The following is a 27,569-nucleotide window of genomic DNA, read 5'->3' as shown; positions in this document are numbered from 1 at the left end:
CATCGATCTAAGGAGGTCGAGCCGAAGTAGGGTTTCTTCCATAATGTCGATTGTGTAAGGTAAAGTTCACATATCATAATTAGAAACAGCTAAATAATGACCTCTCTCGAGTTGATAATTGAAAACAGGATTTCTTCCATAAAGGGAAGTAGCGTAAATGTTGCTACTCGATTGCACCTGAACCTTTCTCGAGCATTTCCGAGTCGATATCTGAAAAATTGATAAATGTTCGAAGTACTAAAGCAGGTCGGCAGAAATGGTATAGTCTAAGGCGAGCGACTATATAAGACAAGGCATTCAAACATGGGACAGATGAGTGGTATAAATGCGTTGGTTCGGCCATTTCTAGTGGCTCCTTCAATACAAAATCAAATCAGTCCCCTAGTTTTGCAAAATGTGTGATAGCATGCGTGTTTTTTCGACTTACTGCACCACTCTGTTCCCATGTCATTATCATGCTTAGGTCAACCCTCACTATTTTCGTGGATAATGTAAAAAATCTTGTCAAGAAAGTTTTTAATTTTCAATTAGGGGAGTAATCGAGTTGATTCGGGTCATTACATGCTAAGCTCGACTCGGCTCGGCTCAACTCGTATATCGATACTCTGAAACTCGAGTTGAGCTCGATTGAGTATCGTGATTTAGACTCGAACTAGACTCAAATAGAAATTCAAACTACTCGAACTTGACTCGACTATAATAGAGTCGAGCTTAATATTAGCGAACTCAAGCTCGACTTAATAAGATACTCGACTAACTTGAGCTCTACTCGAAAATAGGCGAGTCGATTTCAAGTAAACATTGAGCCCATCCTGAGCTATTCGCAAACAAATTGACTCTATTATACTCATGTTTTCAATTCATTACACATCAAGACACCGCACCAAAAACTTCAAACTTTCTTTAAACGAGTGTTTAACAAGTGACCTGACAAAAACATTTTGTCCTTTACAAAGCATGTATTCCTGTTGTAATGCACAATCAATGCAAACGCAAATATTTTTTTTTGTAAGGTTTAAAAAGTGGCCTGGAGGACCCAATACATATATATATATATATATATATATATATATATATATATATATATATATATATATATATATATATATATCGTCTCAAAACCATGAAATTATTTGGAAAAGCGTGACATCAAGTTTGACCTTTCCTCTCTATAATGATGCACAACTTGCTCTGCTCCTCCAGAGCACGGTCGCGAAAACATCATAATCCAAGCTCCACGTTATTCAACTCCTCCTTGTGAACTTCGTCAGTCTCCATTGCCGTCTCTCTCTCTCAACGATGGTATTGCTTCTCGTTCCAGTCCTCTTGCTAATTCTCATCCTCCTCTCAAAATTCACATACTCCAATCTATGGATCCCGCTAAGGCTACAGCGCCGCTTCGCGGAGCAAGGCATCCGGGGCCCCGGCTACCGTCCGATCCTCGGCAACACGGCGGAGGTCAAGCGCCTGTTCGCGGAGGCTCGGTCGAAGTCCGTGCCCTTTGACCACAGGATCCTCCACAGGGCGGCTCCTTTCTACTACCACTGGAACCTCAAGTATGGTAAGACTTTTGTTTATTGGTTCGGGTCGACGCCCAGGTTGGCCATCTCGGACCCGGACATGATCAAGGAGGTCCTGATGAACACGGGCGGGTCGTACGAAAGGGTCCGGTTCAACCCGCAGGCGAGGTTGCTGTTCGGGCAAGGGCTTGTCGGGCTGGTGGGCGAGAAGTGGGCCGTTCACCGGCGGATCGCCAACCAGGCCTTCACTATGGAGAGAGTCAAGGTGAGTATGGAGCCGGTGTAAATCATCAAATAGTCATTGCATCTTACCGTGTCAACATACGACGTGATATATGAACATAACATTTTAGTCCTGCACAACCCAACACACTGCACAGTAATATGAAAAATGAAAGCTTCAAAACTAATGTTGTAACAACTTCGATGGTCGAAGCTTTTGGAGCAAGCGATTGTGCCTTTTTGTGGTAAAAGAGGTAATGATCCAAATGCAATCTATAAGTTGATGGTAAATGGCAGTAAGTAAACGAAGCAGAAGCTACGTTTATGTTCTTCAAATTGCCGTACCGTTCTTGGCAATTTGGCGAAGATCAACTGTTCTTCAAATTGCCTAAGAGAGCATCCACGCCGTGAGGGCCCGCGCATTCCGACAGTAACCAGTTGTATTATCAATGAAATCTGTAAGACTTGATGGTTCCCATAAAAAAGAAAAGGCACAAATTCTCATTCAAAATCGTGTCTGTGAGTGGTTTTGTTCACCGCGTCAATTGCTGAACGGACGTCACACGATGCCTTTTTCTTTCATTTGGAATAGGGCTGGATCCCAGAAATCGTCGCGAGCACGGCCAAGATGCTGGACACGTGGGAGGAGATAAGAGGAGGAAGAGAGAAATTCGAGGTGGAGGTGCTAAAGGAGCTCAACGAACTCTCGGCTGACATCATCTCGAGGACTGCTTTCGGAAGCAGCTTCGAAGAGGGCAAGCGCATATTCGCCTTGCAGGAGCAGCAAATGCACCTCTTCACTCAAGCCATTCGAAGTATCTATATTCCTGGCTTCAGGTCTAACTGAACTTGCTCCATTTCAATCAATTACCACATTACTCTGCACATGTCTTAGTTCTTATACATGTACATATAGTATCCAAGGAAAGAACATATGTCGCATCAATGCTATTAGTTTGTAGGCTTTGCGGTGAGACAAGTACCTCCTCTTGTGGTTGATAGGTAGTCGATAGGTAATTCTTGATTCTATTTCTGGAAAAAGACACGATTGAATGATGCGTCTTTTCTCAAATCACAAATCATCGCCTTTCTACTTTTAAAGCATGCCGGGGTTGATCTCCCTAGATTGGCTTGGAATCTTTCATATCCATGGAAGATCAGATAATCACACGTTTCATGCGATACACAGGTTCCTACCGACTCAGAAGAACAGGGAGAGATGGAGACTGGAAAAGGAAACACGCGACTTGATCCGGAAGCTGATCGAGAACAACTCAAGATCACTAGAAAATTCCTCCAATCTCCTTGCTCTCCTAACATTGTCGCATGAAGAAGAAAGATTAGGAGTGGAGGAAGTCATAGACGAATGCAAGACTTTTTACTTTGCGGGAAAAGAAACAGTGGCCACGCTCCTCACTTGGGCGCTTCTCCTTCTGGCGAGGCACCAGGAATGGCAGGACAAGGCCCGGGAAGAAGTGATCCGCATTTGCGGGAACACCGGGCTTCCAGCTGCGGAGAATCTGAACGAGCTCAAGATTGTAAGTTAAATTATTACCAGTACACCCGTTTAGTTTTCTTCATTGGTTGTTTACTGTCAAATAAAGAAAAATCATCACTTGTCGAGCTTGGGCTAGCTTATTAAATGGAAGAACTTAATATTTGAAACTCCATCATCAAATCCCCAGGACCAACACAAGGATGAGATGGTATAACTTAATAGCCTGATGTGTGTGATGAAGAACTTCTGTGGATATCCAAGTTACATGTTTAAATTGTCTTACTTAACCAATAAGTGGAAATTGCACATGACATGGAGACTAATTTTTCTTCCTGCATTTGTGCCCACAAGTTATATTATACATGGAAACTCGGTCATTATTAATTATATAGGTATCGCGTAGCGGGCTCATTCTTTAAGTGGGGTCAATCTAATGCTTTAAATTCACTGTATGAACAGTCTCACTACAATCCATTGACATTGGCTCGCTTAAATATTCCTAACAACCTATTTCACCACTCAATCGGCCTAATCTATGAAAGTCTATTCTGATTTTTTTTTGGGTTGCCAAAGTTTACTCTGATTGAAAGATCAACATTTTGGTCTACTCAAAGTTACATTGTTCTTCTGTCCTTTTTTCGAGAAAAATTTGAACAGGTAACGATGGTATTGAACGAAACACTCAGACTGTACCCTCCTGCTGTGATGTTGATGAGGCAAACCTGCAAAGATGTGAAGTTAGGAGACCTTCAAATTCCAGCAGAAACACAGCTCTACTTGGCCTCAACTGCTGTACATCACGACCCTGAGATATGGGGCGAAGACGCGGATGAGTTCAACCCGGCGAGATTCACAGAGCCCCGAAAGCACCTGGCCTCATTCGTCCCGTTCGGGCTCGGCCCTAGAATCTGTGTGGGCCAGACCTTGGCCATGGCCGAGGCCAAGGTTGTTCTGGCCATGGTGGTCAGGCAATTTGTTCTCGAGGTGTCGCCTTCTTATGTTCACGCTCCCATGCTTTTTGTGACCTTGCAGCCTCAGTATGGAGCACAAATCATCTTCAGGAGGACCCATACATAGATTCTTGTTTTTTTTCCCCTTCCTTTTGTTTCTGGACTTCTGTTTGTAACATACTCACGTAGAATAAGGGAAGACAAGTTTCTATGGTTTTCGGAACAAGGGCACTTTACTTTGTGTCTGTATCATAGAAACAGTGTGCTGAAATTTGGTAAGAGCTTTGAAACTCCTCTGTTCTTAGGTCGAGCACGTTTTCTCCAGCTTTTTCTAATTCTGTGCACTGATTTTGTTGTCTTGTGTTCTCATGGATAAAAAAGTAAGTTAAAGTTCACACATATGATGATTAAAAACAGCTAAACAATGACCATATATCAGGGAAAGCCGGGTAAATGTTGCTACTTGATTGCTCATGAATCTATCTCCATCATACTGCGAAAAACATTTTCGAGCAGATAACTGAACTATAATAAATATTTTTGCGAAGTACTAAAATCGGTCTGCAAAGATGGTATAAAATGATAATGACATCAATGATCCCAAGCTTTTACTCAATGTGCAATGTGGTCCTTAAATTTTGGCCTAATGTGCAATGTCGTTTGTAAGTTTTTAATTTGTTAAATGTGATTATTGATACACGTTCAATTTAGTCCCTAAACTGTGTAAAAATATTCAATGTTATCCCTAAACTTGAATTACTAGAAGAACAAAATTGAATATTTTCACACGGTCCAAGGACTAAATTGAACAAAAATTCATAGATCACGTTGAATAAATTTAAAATTCAGAGATCATATTATATATCGAACAAAATTTAAGAACCATTTGTGATGGAGTATAAGTCGGCATTCGATCACTCTCCAATATATAATCGGAATGCATTACAATAATTGACAATTGGCCTACTAATGTTGCAGATCTCGGCCTGACCGTACCTAACTACAATCAATGGCGAAGTTTCGAAAGTGAAAAGTCAACAAGCCACGTCATCAGCCTCTGGGCCGTGGTGGGCCCCTCCCTTGCTCAAGAACTATACGCTGACCTCCGACTGTTAACGACCTTCTTCTTCTTCTTCTCCAGATCCTCCCTCCCTCCCTCCCATCTTCAAGCTCGCGGCGAAGTCTCGGAGCGCGAGACCGAGTCGCCGCGCTTCCGATTTCGCCCCCTGCACGAACCCAATTTCGAGCTTCGCGTGATCCGCAGCTGCAGATTCTCATGCTGTGAAGAGAACCCAGATCGTCGTTTCCCCCGAGCGCGCGTACCCCCCAGCCCGGGCGAGGTCAACCATGGCGGTCCGCAGGGACGGGTCGCTGATGCGGGACAAGGGTCAACTGTTCAGCGGATCTCGCATCGCCGCGGCCATCGCCGTCGGGGTCCTGCTCGGCTGCGCGCTCGCTTTCCTGTACCCCCGCGGCCTCTTCGGCGCCGCTCCGGGCGCCCGGATCGCTTCGATATCGGATCTCCAGGTTCGAATTCATTTTCGGCGTGAACGTGGGTTGTGGTTCGCGCTCTTGTAGCGTCGATTCTTTTTGGATTTGGGAACGTGGGTATGTGAGTTTCTTTGGTAAATGCTGCGGATTGGGCGGAGTTGACTTGCTTTGCTTCGTGTGGTTTGACTCTGGGTTTGGGACTTGGTTATCTTTGGTGTGGTAGTCGTAGTGCGTTCCTTCTTTCTATTAAAGGATTGGTTTTTGTTGTCATGATATTTTCTGGAGTGTAATTACTTGAACTGAGTGAGAACGAAGCTTGATTATTTAAGTTCAAATGCTCTGCATACTTTCTTCCTTCTGAAGAATCATAATGACAAATGCTAATATGACGCATTTGTTCCACAGCATCCCTGAAATTGATTTTGTAACTGATTCTCTAGCATCAATTATATATACAGGCAGAGAGAGAGAGAGAGAGAGAGAGAGAGAGAGAGAGGTCACTGCTTTGGTAAACTAGTTCCCTTTGTATGTATGTATGCGTTACCGAGTGATTTGTCCCATCATTCTAGATGGTCATCCTTAATCCTTGTCATATAAATTGCTCAATGGATTCAAGTGCATCGCATTGTGCGACGTGCTTGCTGCTCAGTGATTTGGTGATGCCTTTGTGCGTGATTTTTATTGTATACCATCTGTCCTGTTATTATAGGGACTTCTTTTGCTTCCCTCTCACAGTTCAGAAAATTGTTCTTTTGGGCAGTCTGGGTCATCCTCATGTGAATCGTCGGAGAGGGTCAACTCGCTGAAATCTGACATTGCATTGTTATCTGAGAAGAACACGGCACTCAAGAACCAAATCAGGGTATTGAATGAGAGACTCAGGTCAGCAGAACAAGGAAAAGATCATGCACAGAATCAGTTCTCAGCATTGGGCGCTCAGCACAAAGCTGGACCATTTGGAACGGTCAAGGGCTTGAGGACCAATCCAACTGTCATGCCTGATGAAACGGTGAGCCCGAGATTGGCCAAGCTGTTGGATGAAGTTGCCATAGGAAAAGAGCTTATAGTGGCACTTGCTAATTCCAATGTGAAAGAAATGTTGGAGGTCTGGTTCACCAGCATTAAAAGAGTTGGCATACCTAACTACCTAGTCGTAGCCTTAGACGATGAGATTGAAAATTTGTGCAAGTTAAATGATGTTCCCGTGTACAAGAGGGACCCTGATCAAGACATCGATGCAGTTGGGAAGAGTGGAGGCAACCATGCTGTCTCTGGTTTGAAATTCCGCATTCTGAGGGAGTTTCTGCAGCTGGGTTACAGTGTCCTGCTCTCAGATGTCGATATTGTCTACTTACAAAATCCTTTTGATTATCTTTACCGCGATTCTGATGTTGAATCCATGAGTGACGGTCACAGTAACTATACGGCTTACGGATATAATGATGTTTTCGATGAACCTGCCATGGGTTGGGCTCGATATGCACATACTATGAGAATATGGGTTTACAACTCCGGTTTCTTCTACATGAGACCCACGATTCCTTCAATTGAGCTTTTGGACCGCGTGGCAGGTCGGCTTTCCCGGGAGAATGCATGGGACCAAGCAGTTTTCAACGAGGAGCTCTTTTTCCCATCGCATCCTGGGTATGATGGTCTTCATGCTGCAAAGAGAACGATGGACTTCTACCTTTTCATGAACAGTAAGGTGCTCTTTAAGACAGTGAGGAAAGATGCCAAACTAAGTAAGTTGAAGCCCGTCATTGTCCATGTCAATTATCACCCTGATAAACTCCCTCGAATGAAAGCAATCGTTGAGTTTTACATCAATGGTAAGAAGGATGCTCTGCAAACATTCCCTGATGGTTCTGAATGGTAGGAAGACAAGGGGATCTGGTCCTTATCTAACCTCCAAACTCGACTCAGCTTTCCTTTTTCTAGCTTTTGATATACTGGATAAATATGGCTTTTGATCCGATGCCTTTTCTAAAGCAATGTGAAATGTGTCTGTAACTTTATCCATTTGGTTTCAATGTATTCGTTTTGAAGTAGCTGTATAACTTTTATTCTCAATTTATTTAAGTTACAGTGTGTCTGCTCAAAACACTATGCGGACACTCTCTCAAGAATGCTTATCTATGCCTGCATCACTCCTCTGTATTTGTAATGTTAATGGCGATTTATTCCGAGCTCTGATTCTGCCTGTCCAGATGCAAGGCTTCAAGCATCAGTAGATCATGCCGTGCATCAAGTCGGTTGTACTTGTGAATGTACCTACAAGAATTCTTTCCCTGCAATTCATTTCGTTTTGCTTTTTTAGTCGGTACTGATCAGAGTTTCTGAACTCATGCTTCGTGCATCGAATGTTACCCGGTGAATTGTACATGTTTGTGTGCTGGTGGTGGGTCTTTTGCATCTTCTGTCAAGCCCCAAGCCGAACTTATGTCTGGTCTAATGGTAAGCAGACAAATGGGCCTGAACTACTGCTTCAATCGGAAATTTCTTTCGACGACGGTCAGAAGATACTCTTTGCATCCCTAAATTCAAGCCACATTGGTATCACAAGTGATGCAGATCGATATTTCTCAGCGCAAAACCAGTATCAGGAATGAGGACCAACTTGAGATAGTTTTAACTTCTTTCTGTTATATATTGTTATCTTGTAACATGTCGGTTGCTACTCCGTTTATTTTCGTTAAAACAAGGTCATATTGTCCTCCCTCTAGATGGTCCACTCCCATACTTAAAGCAGCACGTACTTTCCGGTTCACAGCCACTTCAAATTTAAGCTACCAAGTAGATCAGATAGAAGATAGTTCCATTCAATTCAGCTTCTCTATCCAGAAATCAGAAACGATCGAGTATAATTTCTTTCTTTGGCCACCATTGGTGGCTACCAATGAAGGTAGTGCAAAAGCCAAACATTTCTGGCTAGAACAGAAATTTCATTAAGGCTGCGTTTAGCCATTCGGATTTCTAGTTAGGATGGGACTGAATATGATAGGATAAGAAATACATGAATTTTATCATATTCTATCTACTGTTTGGTGAACTGTAGATTTAAAGTCGGATAGTTTTATATCCTAATTAATCCATTATTTGGTAGAAAGTGCATATCAATAGAAAGGACATATATGCTCCTACGTAAAGCCCATGAAAAAAATATTGTTCTTATCCTAAATATATCATTCTCATGCACAAATATACTTGAAAACATGCACAGTTAATTAGACTTACAAACCTCAGCGCTAAAAAAAAAGGATTGCAAACCAATATCTTTAAACTATTCTTTGTGCCAAAAAATAACAAAAGCAGCACTTTCTTTTGTTGACATGTTTACGAGAGCAGTAAATTTATTTGTTTTCAAACTTGTGTCAAAAATTAATCAAGGAGCCTAGTGTTTATTGTTGAAGCAATGTATTAATAAGGCCCGTTGTTCATCATTAGCTGGATAATATATTGGGATTTCCAACAAGATGTACTTCTCTATATAAGTCTACTCAACGGTAAGTGAGTTCTATTCAAATAGACAAAGCAGGGGAATCTTGTTGTGAGTGAAACAAAAGTTTGCAATCGAAACTCAAGAAATACAGCAACTCAGGTTAAGAGTGTCTAGTTTCTACAGAATTATTATAGATTTGGCTACTCTGAGAGTGAACAAAAGAATTAGGTTGAGTTTGGTCGACCGAATAAAAGTCAAGATATGATATGTTTTATCATATTATGTGTTTGGTAGCTGTTCATAATAGGAAAAAGTCAAATATAGAAAAAATCTCATGAGAGTGAGATAAAGGTGGATATGATTTCTCTTATTCATAATATAAAAGCTATTTTTCAAGAGAAAACCCTACACTCTCCTTCTCCTTCTCCTTCGTTCACATTGAAGCTTCCCACTCGATTCCTCTCTAACTCTTTCACATCAAAGTTTCATGAAAACAGTTCATCAAAGGAGTGGGAGTCGAAGTGCCTTCTTTTTCGTAGTTCTCTGGTTCACATCGAAGCTTTACGGAAAGCAGCGAAAGAGTTGAAGCATTATGTTTTTTTGATTCGCAAAGGTAAATAATCATGCTCTCTCTCACTAAATCTGGTATTCTCTGGCTACTATCCCGTTGATATCGTTGTTGCTGCTTTACGTTTTTTGTCGTAGTCAATTCGTCGTTAAAGCAAGTATAATTGCATAGTCAATACCTACTACTTCTACTTGGTGGGTTCAAGTTTTGCATCTCGAGAACTCTTTTCGTAAATGTTCTAACCTATCGACTTGGGATATCAATGAATATAAATTGATATAACATCCAAGACAGCAAGGTCTAATCTCCTCCATTGACGAGAATATATTTTACTTTTTATTTTCTGTTTATATCGTTTACATTACTTTGTTTGTCTGATTTTTCTTTTCCCTTCCAATTACCCTGTCTTCCATTCCTCACGGAATAAAGGGCAATTTTGCAAAATCATTACTTTTTATTAATCATTAGTTGTTTGAGATACGATTCATACGTTTAGTCCATTAAATTGTTGCATGAGTTGGTAATGGGGGTTCGTCTTTTATGTGTTAAGGGAGGTTAAAAAGAGTCATTAATAACATGAAACCAACTTTCCTTTGCATTAGCGTATTTATGGCAATAATCGTGAATTGATTCGGTGAGATTATGTGAAAATTTGTTGATTTGAAAAAAATATATTATTTTGAATGATTTTGCTGTTATAAGCTGTTAGTTTGTACTTGCTTAATGCAATTTTTTCTCCTCATTAGAAATGGATCACGATGATAGAGAAGAATATTTAGCATTATGACAATAGACGAGATGAACCTACAGATTTTGCGTTTGTGTATGATGTATATGATTGTGGTGTCCACTACTACTGCAACGCACTATCGTAAGCATATATTCAAGGATCGCACATTTGTGAGAAGCCTAGCTTGTTTAGATCACCTTGACCGTCTTATTAATAGCAATGACTTTAATTGTGTAGAACAACTTAGCATAAATAGACATACATTTACTCTACTATGCGAGTTGGCACGTACGAATGGTGGGATAAAAGAAAATGAACTTGTTACTATTGAAGAACAAGTGGCAATGTTCCTACGTGCAGTTGCCCATCATATGAAAAATCGTGTCATCAAGTTCAGATTTATGAGGTCATGGGAGACAATAAGTAGGTATTTTAATTTAGTAAGTGCAGTGATAAGAATGCATAGTATTCTTCTTGTCTGACCTGAACCAGTTCTTGAGGAATGTATCGACGAGAGAGGTAAATGGTTTAAGGTATGTTTGTTATGCTATTACATGGATTAATTTAATACTTTAAAGGTAAGGTTATTTCATGTGTATAGGGTTGCTTAGGACCATAGATGGCACATATATAAGGGTACGTGTTTCGGAGGTGGCTCAGCTTACTCCTAACACGTGAGCAAACTCCTAATACATTGGTCACTACCTCACCCTTTCTATTTGGTACCTTGGTTTATCAACCTTCGGGACACATACCTTAATGTGTGTGCCATCTAATGCTCCTAAGAAACCCTAACAACATGAAATTAATAAAATAACCTTACCTTTAAAGTATTAAATTAATCCATGTAATAGCATAACAAACATACCTTAAACCATTTCCATCTCTCGTTAGTACATTCCTTAGGAACCGGTTCAGGTGAGACAAGAAGAACGCTATGCATTCTTATCGCCGCGCTTAAAACTAAATTAAAACCTACTTATTGTCTCCTCCGACCTCATAAATCTAAACATGATGGCACGATTTTTAACATGATGGGCAAGTATATGTAGGAACATTGCCACTTGTTCTTCTATAGTTACAAGTCCATCTTTTTTTAACTCACCAATTGTACGGGCCAACTCGCATAGCATAGCAAATGTATGTTTATCCATCATAAGTTGTCCCACACAATTCAAGTCGTTGCTGTTAATGAGGCGGTCAAGGTGATGTAAACAAACTTGGCTTCTAACAAATGTGTGATCCTTCATTATATGCTTACGGTAGTGCCTTTCAGCAGTAGTGGACACCACAATCATATACATCATACACAAAAGCAACATATATAGATTCATATCATCTAATATTAGAGTGTTAAATATTTCTTCTCTATCATCGTGATCCAATCCTAATGAGGGAAAAAAACAACAGCATTAGGAAAGTACAAATTGACAAGTTAGATATTAGCAAAATCATCCAAAATAGTATATCTTTTTCAAGTCAACAGATTCTCACAGAATCTCACCGAGTCAACCCATGATTATTGCCAGAAATACACAAACGCAAAGTAAATGAACTAAAGTTGATTCATGATTATTAATTACTCTTTCTAACCTCTCTCTCAATACATACAGAAAAGAACTCCTAGTACCAACTCAGTCAACAATTTAATGGACTAAACCTTAAGTATGGATTGTATCTCAAACGACTAATGATTAATAAAAAGTTATATCATAAGTAATGACTTTGCAAAATCGCCTTTTATTCTATGAGAAATGGAAGACATGGTAATTGCAAGGGAAAAGAAAAATCAGATAAACAAGATAATAAGTATCGAAATCAAAAGGGAAAGGTAATATAGAAAATAAAAAGAAAAATATATAGTGTTCTTGTCAATAGATGAGATTATGCCTTGCTGTCTTGGATGTTATATCAATTTATATCCATTGATATCCCAATTTGATAGGGCAGGACTGTTTATGAAAGGAGTTCCCGAGATGCAAAATTTGAAGCCACCAACTGGAGTTGAATTAAATAAGATAAACTATTCAACGCAACCAACAGAAGTATCAAGTATTGACTATGCAACGGTACTTGCTTTAATGACGAATTCACTATGACAAAAAATGTAAACCAGTTGCAACGGCATTAACGAGATAGTAGCTAGAGAATACCAAATCTAGAGAGAGAGCATGATTATTTACCTTCACGAATCAGAAAAACATGATGCGTCAACTCTTTCGCCGCTTTCGTAAAGTTTCAATGTGAACTAAAGAGTTACCGAGAAGAAGGTGCTTCAACTCTTGCCGCTTTCTTGAACTGTTTTGAAATTTCAATATGAATGAGTTTCAGAGGAGTCACACATGAAGCTTCAACGTGAACAAAGGAGAAAGAGAGGATAGGATTTTTTGAAAAATAGCTATTAAATTATGAATAAGAGAATTACTATCGACTTTTATTCCACCTCCCTTGATAATTTTTTATTCGAATCATATCCCCTTATATTCGATTTTATCCCATCTTGGAACATCAACCAAACACATGATATGATAAATGCAAACTAAGAGTTTAAATTAAGATGGTTACTTTGTTTTCATGCGCGTTTCTTTAAGTTAGTAAACTAGAACCTGTCCTTTCCTAGATGACTGAATCTTAGCGAATTTTTTCTTTAGCGCAATTTCTTAGATTGTGATGAATTGATGGATACCATACTGTACAGATGTCATCCATCCTCTTGCCAATTTGACCGAGTCGCGTCTCAATACCACACGTTACCGACTAACCGATTAGCTCGATGAGTAGACCAATGAGCACAAAGCTCATCAAGCAAGTCAAAATGTTCTCTTCCATGTGACCACAAACCAAAAATCAGGGAGCCAATCAGATGTGCAATCATGATTTGACAAAGAGAAATGGAGGGTTTTCTTGGAAGAGGAAGTTCAATTCATGCACCTTCATAAACGATCCAGTGAATAACGTCCGCCAAGAGAATTCGACGTAAATTCACGACCAAGAACATTAACAAAACCCAAAGAAAAAAGTGACCACCTAAAATGCCTTCTCTTTGTCAGCTTGCAAGTTTCTCCTTATCCACACAGATTCAGTAGTCCCCAGCTTGTGTGGCTTCAATTCTTGCGTTCCTCTCGATACCCACCTCCATCTTTGTCGTCTTCTCCTTCCGTGTTTTCGTTTTCAATTCTTCCTTCTCCATGGTGTGCTGTCTATGTCTGATTTCTTGATGCTATATGCTCTGTTTCACATTCTTCAGTTCTCTCTGCAAATATGTCATAGCCCATATAACTCATTGAAGTTCTGCGAGAAGAGTTTCCCGCTGTTTTCTTTTTAAATACTAGACTTCCCTGGGCTTCGGTGAGTCACGGTTGGGAACGAAAACCTGTCAGTGAGTTAAATTTGGTTGATGGGCATTTATTGAAATGGAGAGATTCTCTCAGAGGGACAATGTTCTTGTAGATTATAGCAATAGAAGTCCTAAAAGAGAAGTACTGGGCCATGGCTTTTTGCCGAAGAATTTGTACCGAAACTCGGACGTTGATTTCAACGATGTTTTCGGCGGTCCGCCAAGGAGGTCATCGGTCCATGAGATGAAGTACAGTCTCAGTGAAGCTGCTGATTCGTATGGATATAGCAGAAGAGGCGAAATCCCCCCGCACAGGAATCCGTGGACCGGTGAGAATGAGAAGCCGGTTTTCGGAGAGGAAAACACGGGCAGGAGGAGATTCATGAGTGAAGACTTCTTTGATGATATATTTAGGGGCAGCGAATCGGCTAGTTCCACTCCGCGGAAGCATGACCGAGACGTGTTCTCAACGTCCCCAGGTTCGTGGGCCATGAGCCCCGTGAGGCCTCTGCCACCGCGAGCCAAGCCCTTGCTGAGCTCCTCGGTTCCGTCACAGTTCAGGTCTTAAACTGTTTCTAGATGAAACTCCAGTAATTGGATATGCTTTATTACAATGGCTGCTGCATTTTATATATACCCATAAAACCGATGAAAAACTGTTCACTGATCTGCTATAGTTTAGAAAGATGGGATACATTCCGAAATGTTCTGGTCAAATTTTGTTGTAAACAGGCTTTCTGCTGTGTATTTTGTCTGTCAAATTCTTGGACATAGATTGTTCGACTGGTAAAGAAATGAGGGCCACTTGCCCGGTCACTAGCAGATGCAAAAGTGATTCCGGGGTGCTGATCTTATCTTGATCTGCTTTCCATTTACAGCAGAAGCAAACTTGTCTCGACAATTTCGAGCATATAGAATAAATGGTTTCCGCGTCATCTTTTTGGCAGCACAAGGAATCGAAATGACCCAGATGTCGTGTAAACTCTATAGAAACCCCTTTAGAATGTCAGATAAAACATTTCCGATTAATGCCTTTGTTTTAACATCTATTGACTTCATCTTCCAGCCTCCCTGTGACAATGAGCAAACCAGTGGACTCCTCAGCACTCCACCCACGCTCTCCCAAGGTTTCTATATTGGGATATCCAAGCCGAATGACACAAGTTCAGGATGCGTCCAAGGTTGTCATTCAATCGTCCTATTGTCCAAGCCCTCTGTCCCATGAGTTCTCCCTTAGCGGCGACAAGATTCTGAATGCGAGCAAATCTGACAAAGTCCACAATTCTAATAAGGGCGCGGATCAAGATATGCCAAGCAGTGCCCAATTTCACTTCTCTATATACAAATGGGCTAGCAAAGGAATACCGCTGGTGATGCCTCTTAGAAGAGCAAACAGTTCGAAATCAAAAGAGAGAGTTAAAACAGAAAGCTCGAACGGAAATGAGAAGATAGACAGTCAGAATCGGACAGTGGAATTGGCATCACCATCTGCTGAGAAGATCGATTCTTTCTCTTTGAAGAGTAAAGTGCCAAACACTGCATCCTCTGGAGTTGAAAACAGCAAATTGGAAAGTGAGATGGTGAAGCAATCAAGCTTGCAAGTCAAAGCGGAAACAAGCCACGCTGCTGAAGAAGTAGGCATCGATATTAGTAGACCAAAAACTTTGAGCAGCTTAAGGAACAGTGCAGATGGTCATAGTGATGCTGTGCCATGCAATACAAGAGGAGAAACAAAATCCCATGCACCGCCTCAGACCCATTTGCATCAGAGTATGGAGAAAAAGGAAGAACTATCCAAGCCCGAATTGAAACCTCTTCGTTCTTTGCTTAGTGATAAAGATGAACAAGGTAGTCTACATTCGAAATTAAAGCTTTTATATCTTTCCATGCAATCTCGAATTCAGCACCACTTTTTTCAGTTGCAGATATGACTGAGGTCAAGATAGACAGGAAGAAGGAAGCAGAATCTAGAAGTTTGAGGAGTATTGAACAGTCTCTTGGGCAGAATGATGCTGATAAAGGAGTAAAGAAACAAGACGGTCCTCGCAGTTCGAACAGCAAACGAGTAACAAAAGTTGCATCGCAGGGATCACCAACAGATCAACGAGATGGCATTGGTAGAAGCAGAGCAAAAGGAACGGTTAAAGAGTTCATTAAAATCTTCAATCAGGGAGCTCCTTTGAAACCTAAAGTTGACGTTCGACCTCAAGGTGGGAGCTTTAGAAGGAACGAGAGAGGGGGAAAAGTGGACGATTTAGCAGATCATACCAATATTGGAGTAGAACGACAAGTAAAAGTGTCCCACGTGGGAACTACCAACACAATACCTGAAACTTCCAATCATACTTCCAATCATAATGTATTAATGATCCACTCCACAAATATCTTTACAGCGCATATGTATCCTATCTGAAGCAAATTACCAAAAATATCTTGTTTTATTTTTCAGGTAAATCAGTTTCATAAACAGACCGATAGAGAACACTCTGGCAGAAGTACTGCTAGCTTTCTCTTTAGCGATGGTTCATCAGAGGAGAAGAATAGCTCAGCATCAAGTACTGGTTAGTTCTATTTATGAAGGTTTAGCTTAACTCGCTATAACTAAGAAGAGTCTTTTACTCCCTATTGATTTTGCCAGAGCATGTTCAGTGGGAGGTGATCAAATGTTCAAACAAATTGAGATGCACTAAATTTCTATTAGTTTGTCTAGGAACTGTAAATTATTGAAGTGACGCACAGTGACTGCTGTCACCACATGCAACAGCATGAAATGAACATCTCGATCTCTAATAATGAAACTTTCAGAAAGGCTTTCTGCAAAAGTTTAAAAATTTATCCATGTAGAACAACACATTAACTTATACCTACGAGTAATTTCACTTCTCACATCCTCTTCATCTTATGATCAGTCTACTTGTTTCCCGAGGACTGCTTAGAGTTAACCAAAAAAAAAGAATTGATTGAAGCTATATACTAATATCTTTGTTATTATGCCAGAATCTGCTCCTGAGGATGCAAGACCCACGGATATTGAAATTGATGAGTCCTTCAGTGGGAACTTTGTGGTACTTCATTAACTTATTCAGACAAATAACTCCCATCTGTTAACAGATTTATTTGGTTAATCTTTCTTCAATCAGCTCAATGCAAGTCAATTGATCTTAGACTGTTAGTTTGATCTGAAGTTTTCTACTGCAGCTAAAAGAATTGCCCCAAGATGAAGATAAGCAAAGACAACCAAGTGAAGAACTTGATGATATCATAGTAATGCTTGATACACATGCATGGTTTGATATAGGTAGGTTGCTTTTGAAACAAAAGCTCTGATTTTGGAATTTATAACGCAGGTTATTGATGCTAAAATACGGCAGTGGTCTCGTGGGAAGGAAGGAAATATACGGTCCCTTCTGTCAACTTTGCAGTATGTGAGTATCGATTGCCAGCTATTTCTTGTGCCAGAAGGAAAAGTGTGAGGCTGGTTCAGCTCTTTTGTGCTGATTCTTCTTGGGATTATGGTCGTACACAAATTATTTCACATGCTTTTAGTATCTATATGAACTTCAGGATAATGACTGAAAAGAGATTATTAAAAAACACAAATTGTTCATGGAATATGACACTCTAGAGTCAGAAAAGTAAAAGATCTTGTTGCTGACTGATGTCCAATTCAGTGCACATCTAATAGGTTCTCGGCTCTGAATTTAATCCCGATCCTGAAATGCTTTCGCGCTCATCGTGATTCAAAGCGTAACAGTTTCAAGAAAAAAAATTGGAAGACAATTACCTGCAAGAATGCTCCCGAAACTTTTGCTGAAACTGTAGGTCATTCTTCCTTTGTGTTACCAGCTGAAGGACTTGCTAAATTTCCATTGCAGGTTCTTTGGCCGAAGAGTGGGTGGAAGCCAGTTCCTCTTGTTGACATAATTGAAGGGCCTGCAGTGAAGAGAGCATATCAGAAAGCCTTGCTTTGCCTTCATCCAGACAAATTGCAGCAGAAGGGTGCTGCTTCACATCAAAAGTACATAGCGGAACAAGTCTTCGACATATTGCAGGTGATTTTTCGTTACTCAGGTGATGTGTCGTCTGCCGGTTCGTAAAATTTTATGATAGTCAGAATACGTTCTTCTCAAAAATGAAAAAAAGGTGGAGCATGTCGAGATCACTGTAGTGGGCAAAGACCAACCATCTGCACTATCGAATCGATTTTCCAGGCTACATAAGAATCTCTTAGTACCTATCTTGTTGACAAGGCAATTCGTCGCGCGACTACCGACTCCTTTCTGACCTTTGAACTTGCAAGTTGACCATCAGCAAATCTGACGAGCGAATACCATTTAAAGTTGTTAATTACCGAGAGGGTCAGTTAAGATGAGTAACTGTCTGCCCTTACTCCTTTGCCTGGTCTTCACGCAAACCTTGTGACCTGATTAGTATTGTAGTGTCATTCTAAGGGAGGAGGCTTCGCTATGCATTCACTGCAATAGATCGAAGAATTTCTCTAGTACTGAGGTCTTTGTTTCACTTTTGTGTTGTTGGTGCTGTTTGTCTTCGTCCAGCTTTCATGTTGTTGCTGTTTCATTTATAGGTTCATTGTCTCCTGAAACTTGTCCAGCTTTCATGTTGTTGCTGTTTCATTTCTAGGTTCATTGTCTCCTGAAACTTGTTTGGCTATAGTACGTAAATCCTAGAAAACGATCTTGATGCCATGTGAACTCTTTGTCAACTTTTTACTGAGGATGAACTGGAATAACGCGAGAGGTGTCCTGTCTTGTTGCAGGAATCATGGACTCACTTCAATTCGCTTGGATCTGTATGAGCCATCAAAACTTGCCTACTTCGTTCTCAGCAATTGCATGCGAAGGACATGGATTGGATCTATATGAGCCGTCAAAATTTGCTTACTTCGCACCCAGCAATTACTTGCACAGGATCTGGAATTGCTTACCATAGTAAATACCGCACCAGTTCACAAAATTAGACCAGTTGTGAGGCAACATTGAGTGATTTTCAGAGCTGTATTGGTCAATAATACACTCCATTTCTCTTACCTCTCATACTATGAGACTCCTAACTGCTTATATAGAGCACCGAGGAGAGTATTTTTACGGTCAACGGAACCGAAGCCACCCTTCTCTCTCGACTATGTTTTGCCCAACTTGTCCTTCAATTGGGCATCAGAAGAATCATCATGGACAGCACACATCTTCAAATCGTAAGCATTACGAGTTTCGTGCATAGATGGAACGGGACCAAAGTAAGAAAATCCAGAGATCACCTATTTGTGGGCATACCCCCATCACTCTAGATTTGCGGAATAGTACTTCTAGAGGAAACGTCAACATTGCATTATTGTAGGAAGCCTTGTAGGATCAAGTGCCCTGAACTCACCACCTAGGGAATCACTTCCTTTTTTCTGCTCTCCTATGTTTTGAGTGGATTAGAGATACCCCGTTCACCTAGACGAAGAAGTGGGGGCAAATTCAACTCTGCTCCGGAATCGAAAAGCTAGAACACCAAAAACAGATAGAGCTTAAGAACAGGAGCTTTGCACAGGATTCTGCACATCATCGGAATTAAAAGAGAACGCGTATAAAATATTGTGCATATCGATCAGCCTCCTCAGACCCGCAGGGGGCACAAGATAGCTTCAGCCTTGTTGATGCACAGTTGCGTAACCATGCAAATTGTTAGCTCATAGAAGGAATGCTTCCACGGCAAGAAGTATTTGACCAATGAACTAGCTACCGTGCCCGGAGAATAACATAATTGACAATGGCATAACTTAATCGTCTTTCTGCATGCGGTTACCATAGAGAGCAGCGTGGTATATTCGCTTCTCAGCCAATCCACTATCTGACAGCATTAAATTTCCCTGCAGGCGAAGAGGGAGAGCAACTTGAACCAAATAAATGAATATCGCAAGCCCAACCGAGGGAAATAACATAAGTGCCATGGGAAAAAAAAAAAACCAAATTCACAGGATATCAAGTGCGCGCGCAAGGGTAACACTAAAACAGATAATGACTGAAATACTTCTATGACAAAACAAGTAATACATCTTTGAGGACTGAGGCCTGAGGCCTTCTTCCTCCAAAACCCCCTCCCCCCAAAAAAATTCCTTCTGCGCCCGATCAAAGGCATAGGGGTGAAAAGTGAGTCAAGCAACTCCGAGTAGCTCGAGCTCGAGCTGCTGGAGATCTAGTCAAGTGAGTTTAAGCTCGCCAATACTCTGCTCAACAAGCTCATGAGCCTAATTGAGTCTAATCGATCTTCTATTATTATTTTTTAAAATATTCTATAACAACAAAGAAAAAAAGACATATAAGTCGTGAAAATACATATTTAATCCCCATACACTAAATACAGGGAAATTATATGTAATTGAGTTGAGCTCGAGCCTAAATTTTAATACTCGATCTAGCTCAAGTTGAGTTTCGAGTCCCCAATATGCAAGTCGAGTCGAGCTCTAGCTTGGCACCATATGGACTCGACTCAGCTTGATTACACCTCCAGCCAGGCACAGAGACTACAAGGAACGGAACATGAAGGGTCTATATCTTTGTTAAGCAGATGCAAAGCGTCAGCAGGTTGTGGACTCTTGACAGGTGGAGAACAAAATGAATTCATGAAAGAGGATCTTCCATTAACTACCGGCTCCACCCTTCTGTAGCCTCTGAACATCCAACAGAAGGACAAAAACAAAGGAGAGGCCTTAAATATAAGTGGCAAGATGGAGCATATACAAATAGTGCCGAGTGTCAGCATCATCGTGAGAAGTACTGATGGACTGTTCAGAGCTTCTATTCCTACTGCGAATACCGTCATCCAGAAAACATAATCCTAGATTAACTCGACTTGTATCTCCCAGCTACCAATTTGGCACGATACACAAGTCTCAAGTCTTAAGTTTCTCTTCAAGTAAGAATCCAATAAAACAAAAATAGCTTGTACGGGGGAGGATTAGATAGTCCTCATGCGAAGATTTAATCAAGTCCACTTTGGCAAATTTGAAGAGCAAAGATAAGTAGCATTTCTTTCCCAGTACTTTAGTAAGCAAATTAGTCGATTAAGACTCCTTAAGCATGAATTAACACTTAAACAATATCCAATGCCAATATTCAAGGACTTAAAGCTCTCAGGCAAGAGGTCGAAAAGCAACTTTTCAACGAGTGGATTTAAATTTGTCAAACAATATCAAGAAATAGGACCATACCATTGTAGCCATTAACCTTCTGACATTATCTGCATAAAGTTTTGGATCATCCTTTTCTTGCTTTGAAGGGTAGTAAAGAGGTAGATATGTGACCTCCAAATGATTGACGAATTGACAGAGGAGAAAAATACGATGGTGCACCTGCAATTGATTTTCTAGATTATAGACTTGAAAAAAACATACATTCGGTGCGCTACAAAAACTAACTCAGCAGCGTGATAACAGCCATGAAAACATGAATACTAAATAAATAGCACTGTGGTTCCAATAACTGTCATTTCTAGAGAGTCAAGGCCACTGTTTCCTGAGTTGCGCTACGGAAGCTGGAGGACCATTCTTGATTAAAACACATAATCTCATTGGTGAGGGGGAAAGTTTCGAGCATGTCTTCCAAGATACATAGAAGTCCCACATGATATGCAAATTTATTATAAGAAAATGCCTGCAATTCTGTCAATTTAGAGATCAACAGAGAAGTAGTTGTAAAATAGTGTTTTTATATTTGCCCCAGAAAGAGATTTCGTTTTCTCTTCTAATAAGTGACGGTGTTTACAAGATACATATCTGGTAACATTTCAAATCTATTGAGCCAAAAAGTAAAATTGTATCAGATGCCCACTGACCCCAGATATTGAGTCCCAGGCAGGACTAAACCTCTCATAAGGATATCTTAGAATCACTGGCAGCACAGGGGCATTTGACAAAAATGCACCTGTCTTGAATGGAAGAAGAAAGTCTCCATTTGTGGTTGTGCCTTCTGCTGGACATTAGGAGACGTATTAAACAGACGAACCAGTGTCGAAGATAAGGGAGATCGCAAGATATGAATCATCTAAGCGGTGCAGCCATTACCAATTGAATAGCAGTAAACTTCTACTTTGCGAAACCAAAAATATATAGTGACGAATCATATGCTTAGTGATCAGCAAGTTACCAGGTCCCCGTCGCCTCTTATTTAACAAATTTCAAACTTAGCATCAGGAACAATAACCAAAGTTACCAAGCTAGAGAAAAAAAGTAGACCTATTGACCAAGCATTGTAATGTGCTGGAGATAAAGCATGGTCCTGTAGATTCTGCCGGTGTAAGATAAGTGACATCACAAAATCTCAGTAGAACAGTAACGTGAAAGTCTTCCGAATGGTGAACTGAAGTATGTACATAGGATCGAACATCTCTTCAATTGACATGTGATGTTGGAAGACTATGTGAGGGAAAAATCAATTAAACTTGACAAAGGAAAAAAAAAAGATTCTGCATGACAGATGTACAAACCTGGAAAAAGCATCACTATTGGAGCATCTTTATTCAGATGAGCTTCTTGAACTCTTTAGCCACAACACCTGTAAGCAATAGACCTTACTAATCAAGGAAACAGTTCAAGGACCAATGTCTCCAAAAAATAAACAAGGTGTTCATGCTTGGAAATCTAGAAAATCCTATCTCAGGGCGAAAATACAGGAAAATCCTTAAAACAAAAATTTTCGCTTTTCCTGAAAGGTCATAGGAGATCAAATACAACATGTGAAACAGCTTCAAATAAAGGGGACTTGTATCCATAAGGACAACGCAGAACTTGTCATACAATTCAAATGGTTCAGCAGCAGTAGAGATGTTCCCAGGTGCCCCTTCTCCCAGTAGTGCAGCTCCTATTCCTTTCACAGAAGTTGCTTTCGTTCTAAAGGATGTGCGAAGTGAAAGGACTTTTGAACTAGAAAGTAGAAACTAATTATTTTAATTTTTTTTTGTATGTTATTAGGATCCACCAGATGCGCTCTTGCATGAGAATATTTACTCTTTCAATATCTATTTGGTTGTAAGATTAGTGCAGGACTTCTTGGAATAAATGAATTGGTCCATGGTAATGCCCCCATCCGCCCAACGAATTATTAGGATTTGTTCGAAAGACTGTTACATATTCAAAGGCTCCATGTTCTCGTTGCTTCTCAATTAGTTAGGTTTGAACAACAATGGAGCCCCTCATGAGATTTTGGAAGTGTATTGCATTGAAGCTTTGGCACGAAGCTGCAATAGAAGTAGAGGGCTTTCATTCAGGTAAGGGAGTAAGCGGATGAAGAAGTGTTCAGATGTAAAGCTTGGTCCAAGTCGCGAAAGAAGAATGTATACTGGCAAGTTAACATTACTTTCGAAACACATCCATCTAAAACAGGGAGAGCAACGAGCCTCATTAATTATCATCAAATTTCTCTCAATGGCTCATCATCTTTCTCACATTGAATCGCAAAAACCATCTCTGCTATAGACTCTTACACCATATAACTAGGAATGGATGTCTAAGGTTGGAGCTCTGCCAGTTTGGCTACCCAGAAACTTACTATCCTTTTGAGCTAGTCCTTTCCTTTACGTTTTCATTGGGTTGTGTCAGGAATAGCATCCAGCATACTTTTTTGCTTAACATGGACAACCACTACATAATCAAAATTCTTAAATCTAGTCTTTATATTGCATAGCAACGATAGCATTATAGTAGGAGAAATCAAAACACAGAAATATTATTATAGCTTTTTTTGCAGGCAAGACTTGTCCTACGACCCTTCTGTTATTATCAGACAAATAGCTGAATTAGACAGACTCCTCCACTTTATATTCTGATCTCTTAACAAGTTAAATTACTCTCTCCTTGTTATCAGGCATTTCTTTGTAAGAAAGATGTGAACCTCCATCACAATGACCCATTGTTATCCAAGCAGCAAAAGCTATATGGTGATTATTCAATTAAACAGTTCTTGCAAAGAACAAAGTTTTAATTTATGGTAAACATAGTCATAAGCAGTATAGGCACCTGCAACACCTCTGAAGTCTAATGCTTTTGACTCCCTCTGAACATAGATACAGCCAAGGCATTTGCTGCAAAACAAGCTGCAGGAAGCTGATATCATTGCATAGAACTGTAAAGTGATGTATGTTATAACTCAAAGGGTATTAAAACAGCCAATTTGCACATGTTCTAAGAATAAATTTGTGATACTTTTAGTCAGCAAACATATGAACTTTGTTCACATCTCACGAGATATCGAGCATTCTTTAACTATTGCTTACTAATACTACCTATATGATGCTTCAGAAAATTTTCTTGCCAAAGGATAATGCTTAACATGGAATCAAGGAAGGTGGATAATAAAGAAGGTTGTTCATTAACAACCTGAAGCGCACCAACCTGACAAGGCTAACAATGGGAAGTTTAGCCGCTGATCTCTTCAGCAATTCACAAAAGTTGACACTAGTGTTAGTAAAGATATCACAGCAGCAAATTTAGTGCGATGCATTAACAGACCTTGGCAACAAAGCTTGGAAAAGAGGACATGTGATACAAGATGTCTATATAAGATATGTGGTTAGATATGATTGCTCCCGGCCTCTCGTTCTCCTCACGCTGCTCTACTCCAAAATTCTGACCCATTGGAAGAGGAGGAACCCAAAGAGGTAAAAGCAATAAATGTCAGTCTGCAAAGTTGATCGCCTAAGGAAGAAACATTATTTAATCAATTCCAATAGCTTATTAATACAATGGTAGTACGAAATGTGAGAATACTTCAACATAATGCACCACAATTGGCTTGGTTACTCTTATGTAAATTAGACTACCAGAGCCAGAAAACAATATCAGCTAAAATACCGTAAAATCAATATTTTCCAAATTTATACCACTAAATAGACGTTAATTCAATTCAAAAGAGGGGAAGCAGGTGAATTTTTGAATCTAGAAACGGTACCTTATGAACCTCTCTAAGTGTTCGCAAAGTTTTGGGAGAACCCGCAGAAGAGCAAGCATGCACGATGAAAAGTAATCACTGTGCTAGTACCAATGATTTCTACAGTTGAGATCTGCGGCTGCCCAACACATTTTTTCAATTTCACAAACAACTGAGAATAATTAATGGTTTAATTAAAATCTTTTCGTGATTTAATGTCAGAGGACACTTCTGAACAGCCACTTCAGTCCATTCGCCATTCATTATAGCATATTCCCAAGAAACAATGCGAATGGTATGAAGTTCGTGGTTGCTTTCGATTTCCAATTCAATTTGAATCCAGTTGGAACAGATCCACACTTTGCTATTGCATGGTCAAATTCAAAAATCATATGAGCTTATGGACAAAACACCGCAGAAACTACTTGATAAGCAGACATTCACGTGCTCTCTCTCTCTCTCTCTCTGTATTACACCATAAACCCCCGTAAACGCTGCACGTGCATACGAATACTAATTCTACTTTTCCATCCTTAATCTTAGACAGGAAATTTGAACGGAAAAGGTCCGGACGATAAGTAACTTTTGTGCTTCAGTTTTAGCAATTTTTAATCTATCTAGTTTGATATCTTGATATCAGTTAAACCCACACGTATTCATGCCCGTTTAAACCGACGTGACAGCATCTTCCTCACGCGATATTCCTCTCGGGTGCTTCAACAATTTAGACTAAAACTGCTATAAAGAAAAAGTAAGTCAGAATTTCCTCCTCAATCCATAGCAATGCCAGGGCAAGATTCTCCAAAATTTGAACCAGAAGCAATAAATTTCACGCAAAAGCTTCAAAACACGAGCAAAAAGTGAAATGTTCCTCCCCCTTATCTCATCATCACAAGAATTGAGAATTCTCGGCCCACAACTGTAAGAATTTCCTAACGTGGGCTTCATTAATTGAAATTAACTGAATTAGTTTGGTCTAATAAAGGTAAGATATATGGGTTCTTAATAAGTCTAATATGGGGCTGGCTGGTGTAGACCGAGTACGGCCCGGCCCGTAATGAGAAGGCCCGTGATCGAAAACTCTATAAATAGCGCTCAAGTCTCTCCCCTAACCTGATGATGTACAATCTGACTCACATACGGATCTAGAGAGAACTTTCTTCTCGTGAGTGGCAATCTCATTAAGCCAGTATTATAATGAAGGATGTAGGGGAGAAGCACTTGAGTTCGTGTTCGGAAACCATCGTAAATTCCGCGTCAAGTTCGATGGATTTCAAATCAGGTACGCGAATCGATAATTTCTCCATTAACGTGTTTTGATTTCTGATTATGGTGATCCTGGGCGTGCCATTTTTGTGGCCAACAACAACGCCTCTCGCAAATCTAGTAAAACCCGAGCACGAAGAACATGACTCGGGACAAGAACCTCCCGGAGTGCACGATCACCGCCCTCCGCCACCCTCCGACGTGCGCGTAGTCCTCCTGGTCGTCCTCCCGGTGCGGCTCCACGCCGAGAGTGCAGACCCTGCAGATGGAGTAGTAGAACAGAGCCATGTTCACGGCGACCATGACGCGCACGGGCACGATCGTCACCAGCGCGAGGCCTAGGAGCACCTTCTCCGCCAGAGGCTGGTCGCCGCGCCCCCGGGGCCCGTACATGTCGCGGCGGACAAACGAAGCGACCTTCCCCTCCAGCTCGTCGCGAGGTAGCTTCGTATTGATCGCCGGGTGCTTGAGGTCGGACTCCATTGATGGGCGATAGGGAAGCTGCAGTGGAAGCAGTAAGGTTGAAGAGCTGAGCGAGTGAGTGAGAGAGTCTGGGGAGTTTCGCGAGTGAAAGTGTTTGATGAAATTCTCAGCGTTTCACAGTTCGCGCATTTGCTTATCGATACGATCCATGCGAAGTGCCTGCGACTTGCGAGCTGGAAGGGAGCAGGAGACGCGGCTTGCACGCGGAAATGATACGTGACGCATACGACGTAGCGACTGTCCGACAATGGGACAAAATTCTCCCTCTTTGTCCGAAAGGCGGGAAAAAAAATATGACGTAGAGAGCAGTTCTCGTATGTTTCTGGAACATATGAGCTCGGTTAATCTCAGTCATTAATTGATGTAGGTCCCACTTAGAGTCCGCATGATGTTGTTGAATTAGTCAAAGTATTTGTTTGTTTTTAAATAAAGCCTAGTTGGTTGTCCTAGTTTATAGGAATCTGTTGCTGCACGTTTGTTGCCGCACACACGTTCAGGATAGTGGGTAGATAGTTCAGCATAGTGGGTCAATTGTTGTGGCTATTTTCTGGGTTTTTCTGTTTGTGTATGGCCTATCTAAAAGGCTAAGTTGTTATTCAATTATGATGTATGAATGCAGTAAGCATTTCTCACGGGAGTACACTCTCTTCTCTTTGACTCTCTTTTCTGTGTTTTTTCCTTGTGCTTGCAAAGCACAGCCAGCTTCTGCATTTTTTCTGTAACAGTGGTATCAGAGCCATTAAAGAAGGAAAAGTGAGTTAAAAACACGAGAGGAAAAAGTGAGAGTGAAAGGCAGTAGCCAAAAAGTGAGCTTGAGTTGTAAACACGTGAGAAAAGATTTTTTCTTGGTATCCAGCAGCGGTGATGGCTTCAGAAACCTTTGTCCAACCAGCTATTCCACGCTTTGATGGTCATTATGATCATTGGAGCATGCTAATGGAGAACTTCCTAAAATCCAAGGAATATTGGGATGTCGTTATCTCTGGAGTTGCCGAACCAGAAGAAGGAGCTACGTTGACAGCAGCACAACGGACGGCTCTGGAAGCAGCAAGATTGAAAGATCTCAAGGCCAAAAACTACCTTTTTCAGGCCATTGACAGATCTATCTTGGAGACAATTCTCTGTAAGGATACCTCCAAG

General features: G+C 40.7%; 3 protein-coding genes and 1 pseudogene across 5 annotated transcripts; 3 read left to right on the top strand and 1 right to left on the bottom strand.

The window, feature by feature from the left end:
* The first annotated feature begins 1,195 nt into the window (after positions 1-1,195).
* LOC115669813 (cytochrome P450 734A1) lies at positions 1,196-4,469 on the top strand. The gene is made up of 4 exons (XM_030590948.2): positions 1,196-1,785; positions 2,335-2,579; positions 2,932-3,280; positions 3,898-4,469. The coding sequence occupies exons 1-4, from the start codon at positions 1,300-1,302 to the stop codon at positions 4,315-4,317; spliced, it is 1,500 nt and encodes a 499-aa protein (XP_030446808.1). The 5' UTR covers positions 1,196-1,299; the 3' UTR covers positions 4,318-4,469.
* An 850-nt stretch (positions 4,470-5,319) lies between these two features.
* LOC115669954 (arabinosyltransferase RRA3-like) lies at positions 5,320-7,729 on the top strand. The gene is made up of 2 exons (XM_030591133.2): positions 5,320-5,717; positions 6,442-7,729. The coding sequence occupies exons 1-2, from the start codon at positions 5,538-5,540 to the stop codon at positions 7,555-7,557; spliced, it is 1,296 nt and encodes a 431-aa protein (XP_030446993.1). The 5' UTR covers positions 5,320-5,537; the 3' UTR covers positions 7,558-7,729.
* A 5,685-nt stretch (positions 7,730-13,414) lies between these two features.
* Positions 13,415-18,867, top strand: LOC115669984 (J domain-containing protein required for chloroplast accumulation response 1). Of its 3 annotated transcripts, none has more exons than XM_056321213.1 (9): positions 13,415-14,316; positions 14,822-15,603; positions 15,675-16,100; positions 16,203-16,316; positions 16,753-16,820; positions 16,954-17,019; positions 17,103-17,180; positions 17,631-17,807; positions 18,533-18,867. In XM_056321213.1, exons 1-9 carry the CDS (start codon positions 13,832-13,834, stop codon positions 18,569-18,571), a joined length of 2,235 nt encoding a protein of 744 aa, XP_056177188.1. In that variant the 5' UTR covers positions 13,415-13,831; the 3' UTR covers positions 18,572-18,867. The 3 variants fall into 3 exon arrangements, with proteins under 3 accessions (XP_056177188.1, XP_030447016.1, XP_030447017.1); XM_030591156.2 differs by having other exon boundaries at positions 13,416-14,316; positions 15,675-16,114; positions 16,205-16,316; XM_030591157.2 differs by having other exon boundaries at positions 13,418-14,316; positions 15,681-16,114; positions 16,205-16,316.
* Positions 18,868-19,537: 670 nt separating this feature from the next.
* LOC115670059 (lysophospholipid acyltransferase LPEAT1-like) lies at positions 19,538-26,453 on the bottom strand (annotated as a pseudogene).
* Between the last annotated feature and the right edge of the window lie 1,116 nt (positions 26,454-27,569).

This window comes from Syzygium oleosum, unplaced genomic scaffold (genome assembly GCF_021117445.2).
Source record: "Syzygium oleosum isolate NSW1041296 unplaced genomic scaffold, Sole_v2.1 Sole_v2.22, whole genome shotgun sequence".
In the NCBI taxonomy this organism is placed as follows: Eukaryota; Viridiplantae; Streptophyta; class Magnoliopsida; order Myrtales; family Myrtaceae; genus Syzygium; species Syzygium oleosum.
This window is presented reverse-complemented; position numbering and strand designations above follow the sequence as displayed.

Excerpts from the sequence above, each read along its gene's own strand:
- LOC115669813 (XM_030590948.2), top strand. The coding sequence starts at position 1,300 with ATGGTATTGCTTCTCGTTCCAGTCCTCTTGCTAATTCTCATCCTCCTC. Across the intron at positions 2,580-2,931 it reads ATCTATATTCCTGGCTTCAG|GTTCCTACCGACTCAGAAGA; the intron begins GTCTAACTGAAC and ends TGCGATACACAG. Across the intron at positions 3,281-3,897 it reads ATCTGAACGAGCTCAAGATT|GTAACGATGGTATTGAACGA; the intron begins GTAAGTTAAATT and ends AAATTTGAACAG.
- LOC115669984 (XM_030591156.2), top strand. The coding sequence starts at position 13,832 with ATGGAGAGATTCTCTCAGAGGGACAATGTTCTTGTAGATTATAGCAAT. Across the intron at positions 15,604-15,674 it reads TAGTGATAAAGATGAACAAG|TTGCAGATATGACTGAGGTC; the intron begins GTAGTCTACATT and ends CACTTTTTTCAG. Across the intron at positions 17,020-17,102 it reads AAGAACTTGATGATATCATA|GTTATTGATGCTAAAATACG; the intron begins GTAATGCTTGAT and ends TTTATAACGCAG.
- LOC115669954 (XM_030591133.2), top strand. The coding sequence starts at position 5,538 with ATGGCGGTCCGCAGGGACGGGTCGCTGATGCGGGACAAGGGTCAACTG. Across the intron at positions 5,718-6,441 it reads CTTCGATATCGGATCTCCAG|TCTGGGTCATCCTCATGTGA; the intron begins GTTCGAATTCAT and ends TCTTTTGGGCAG.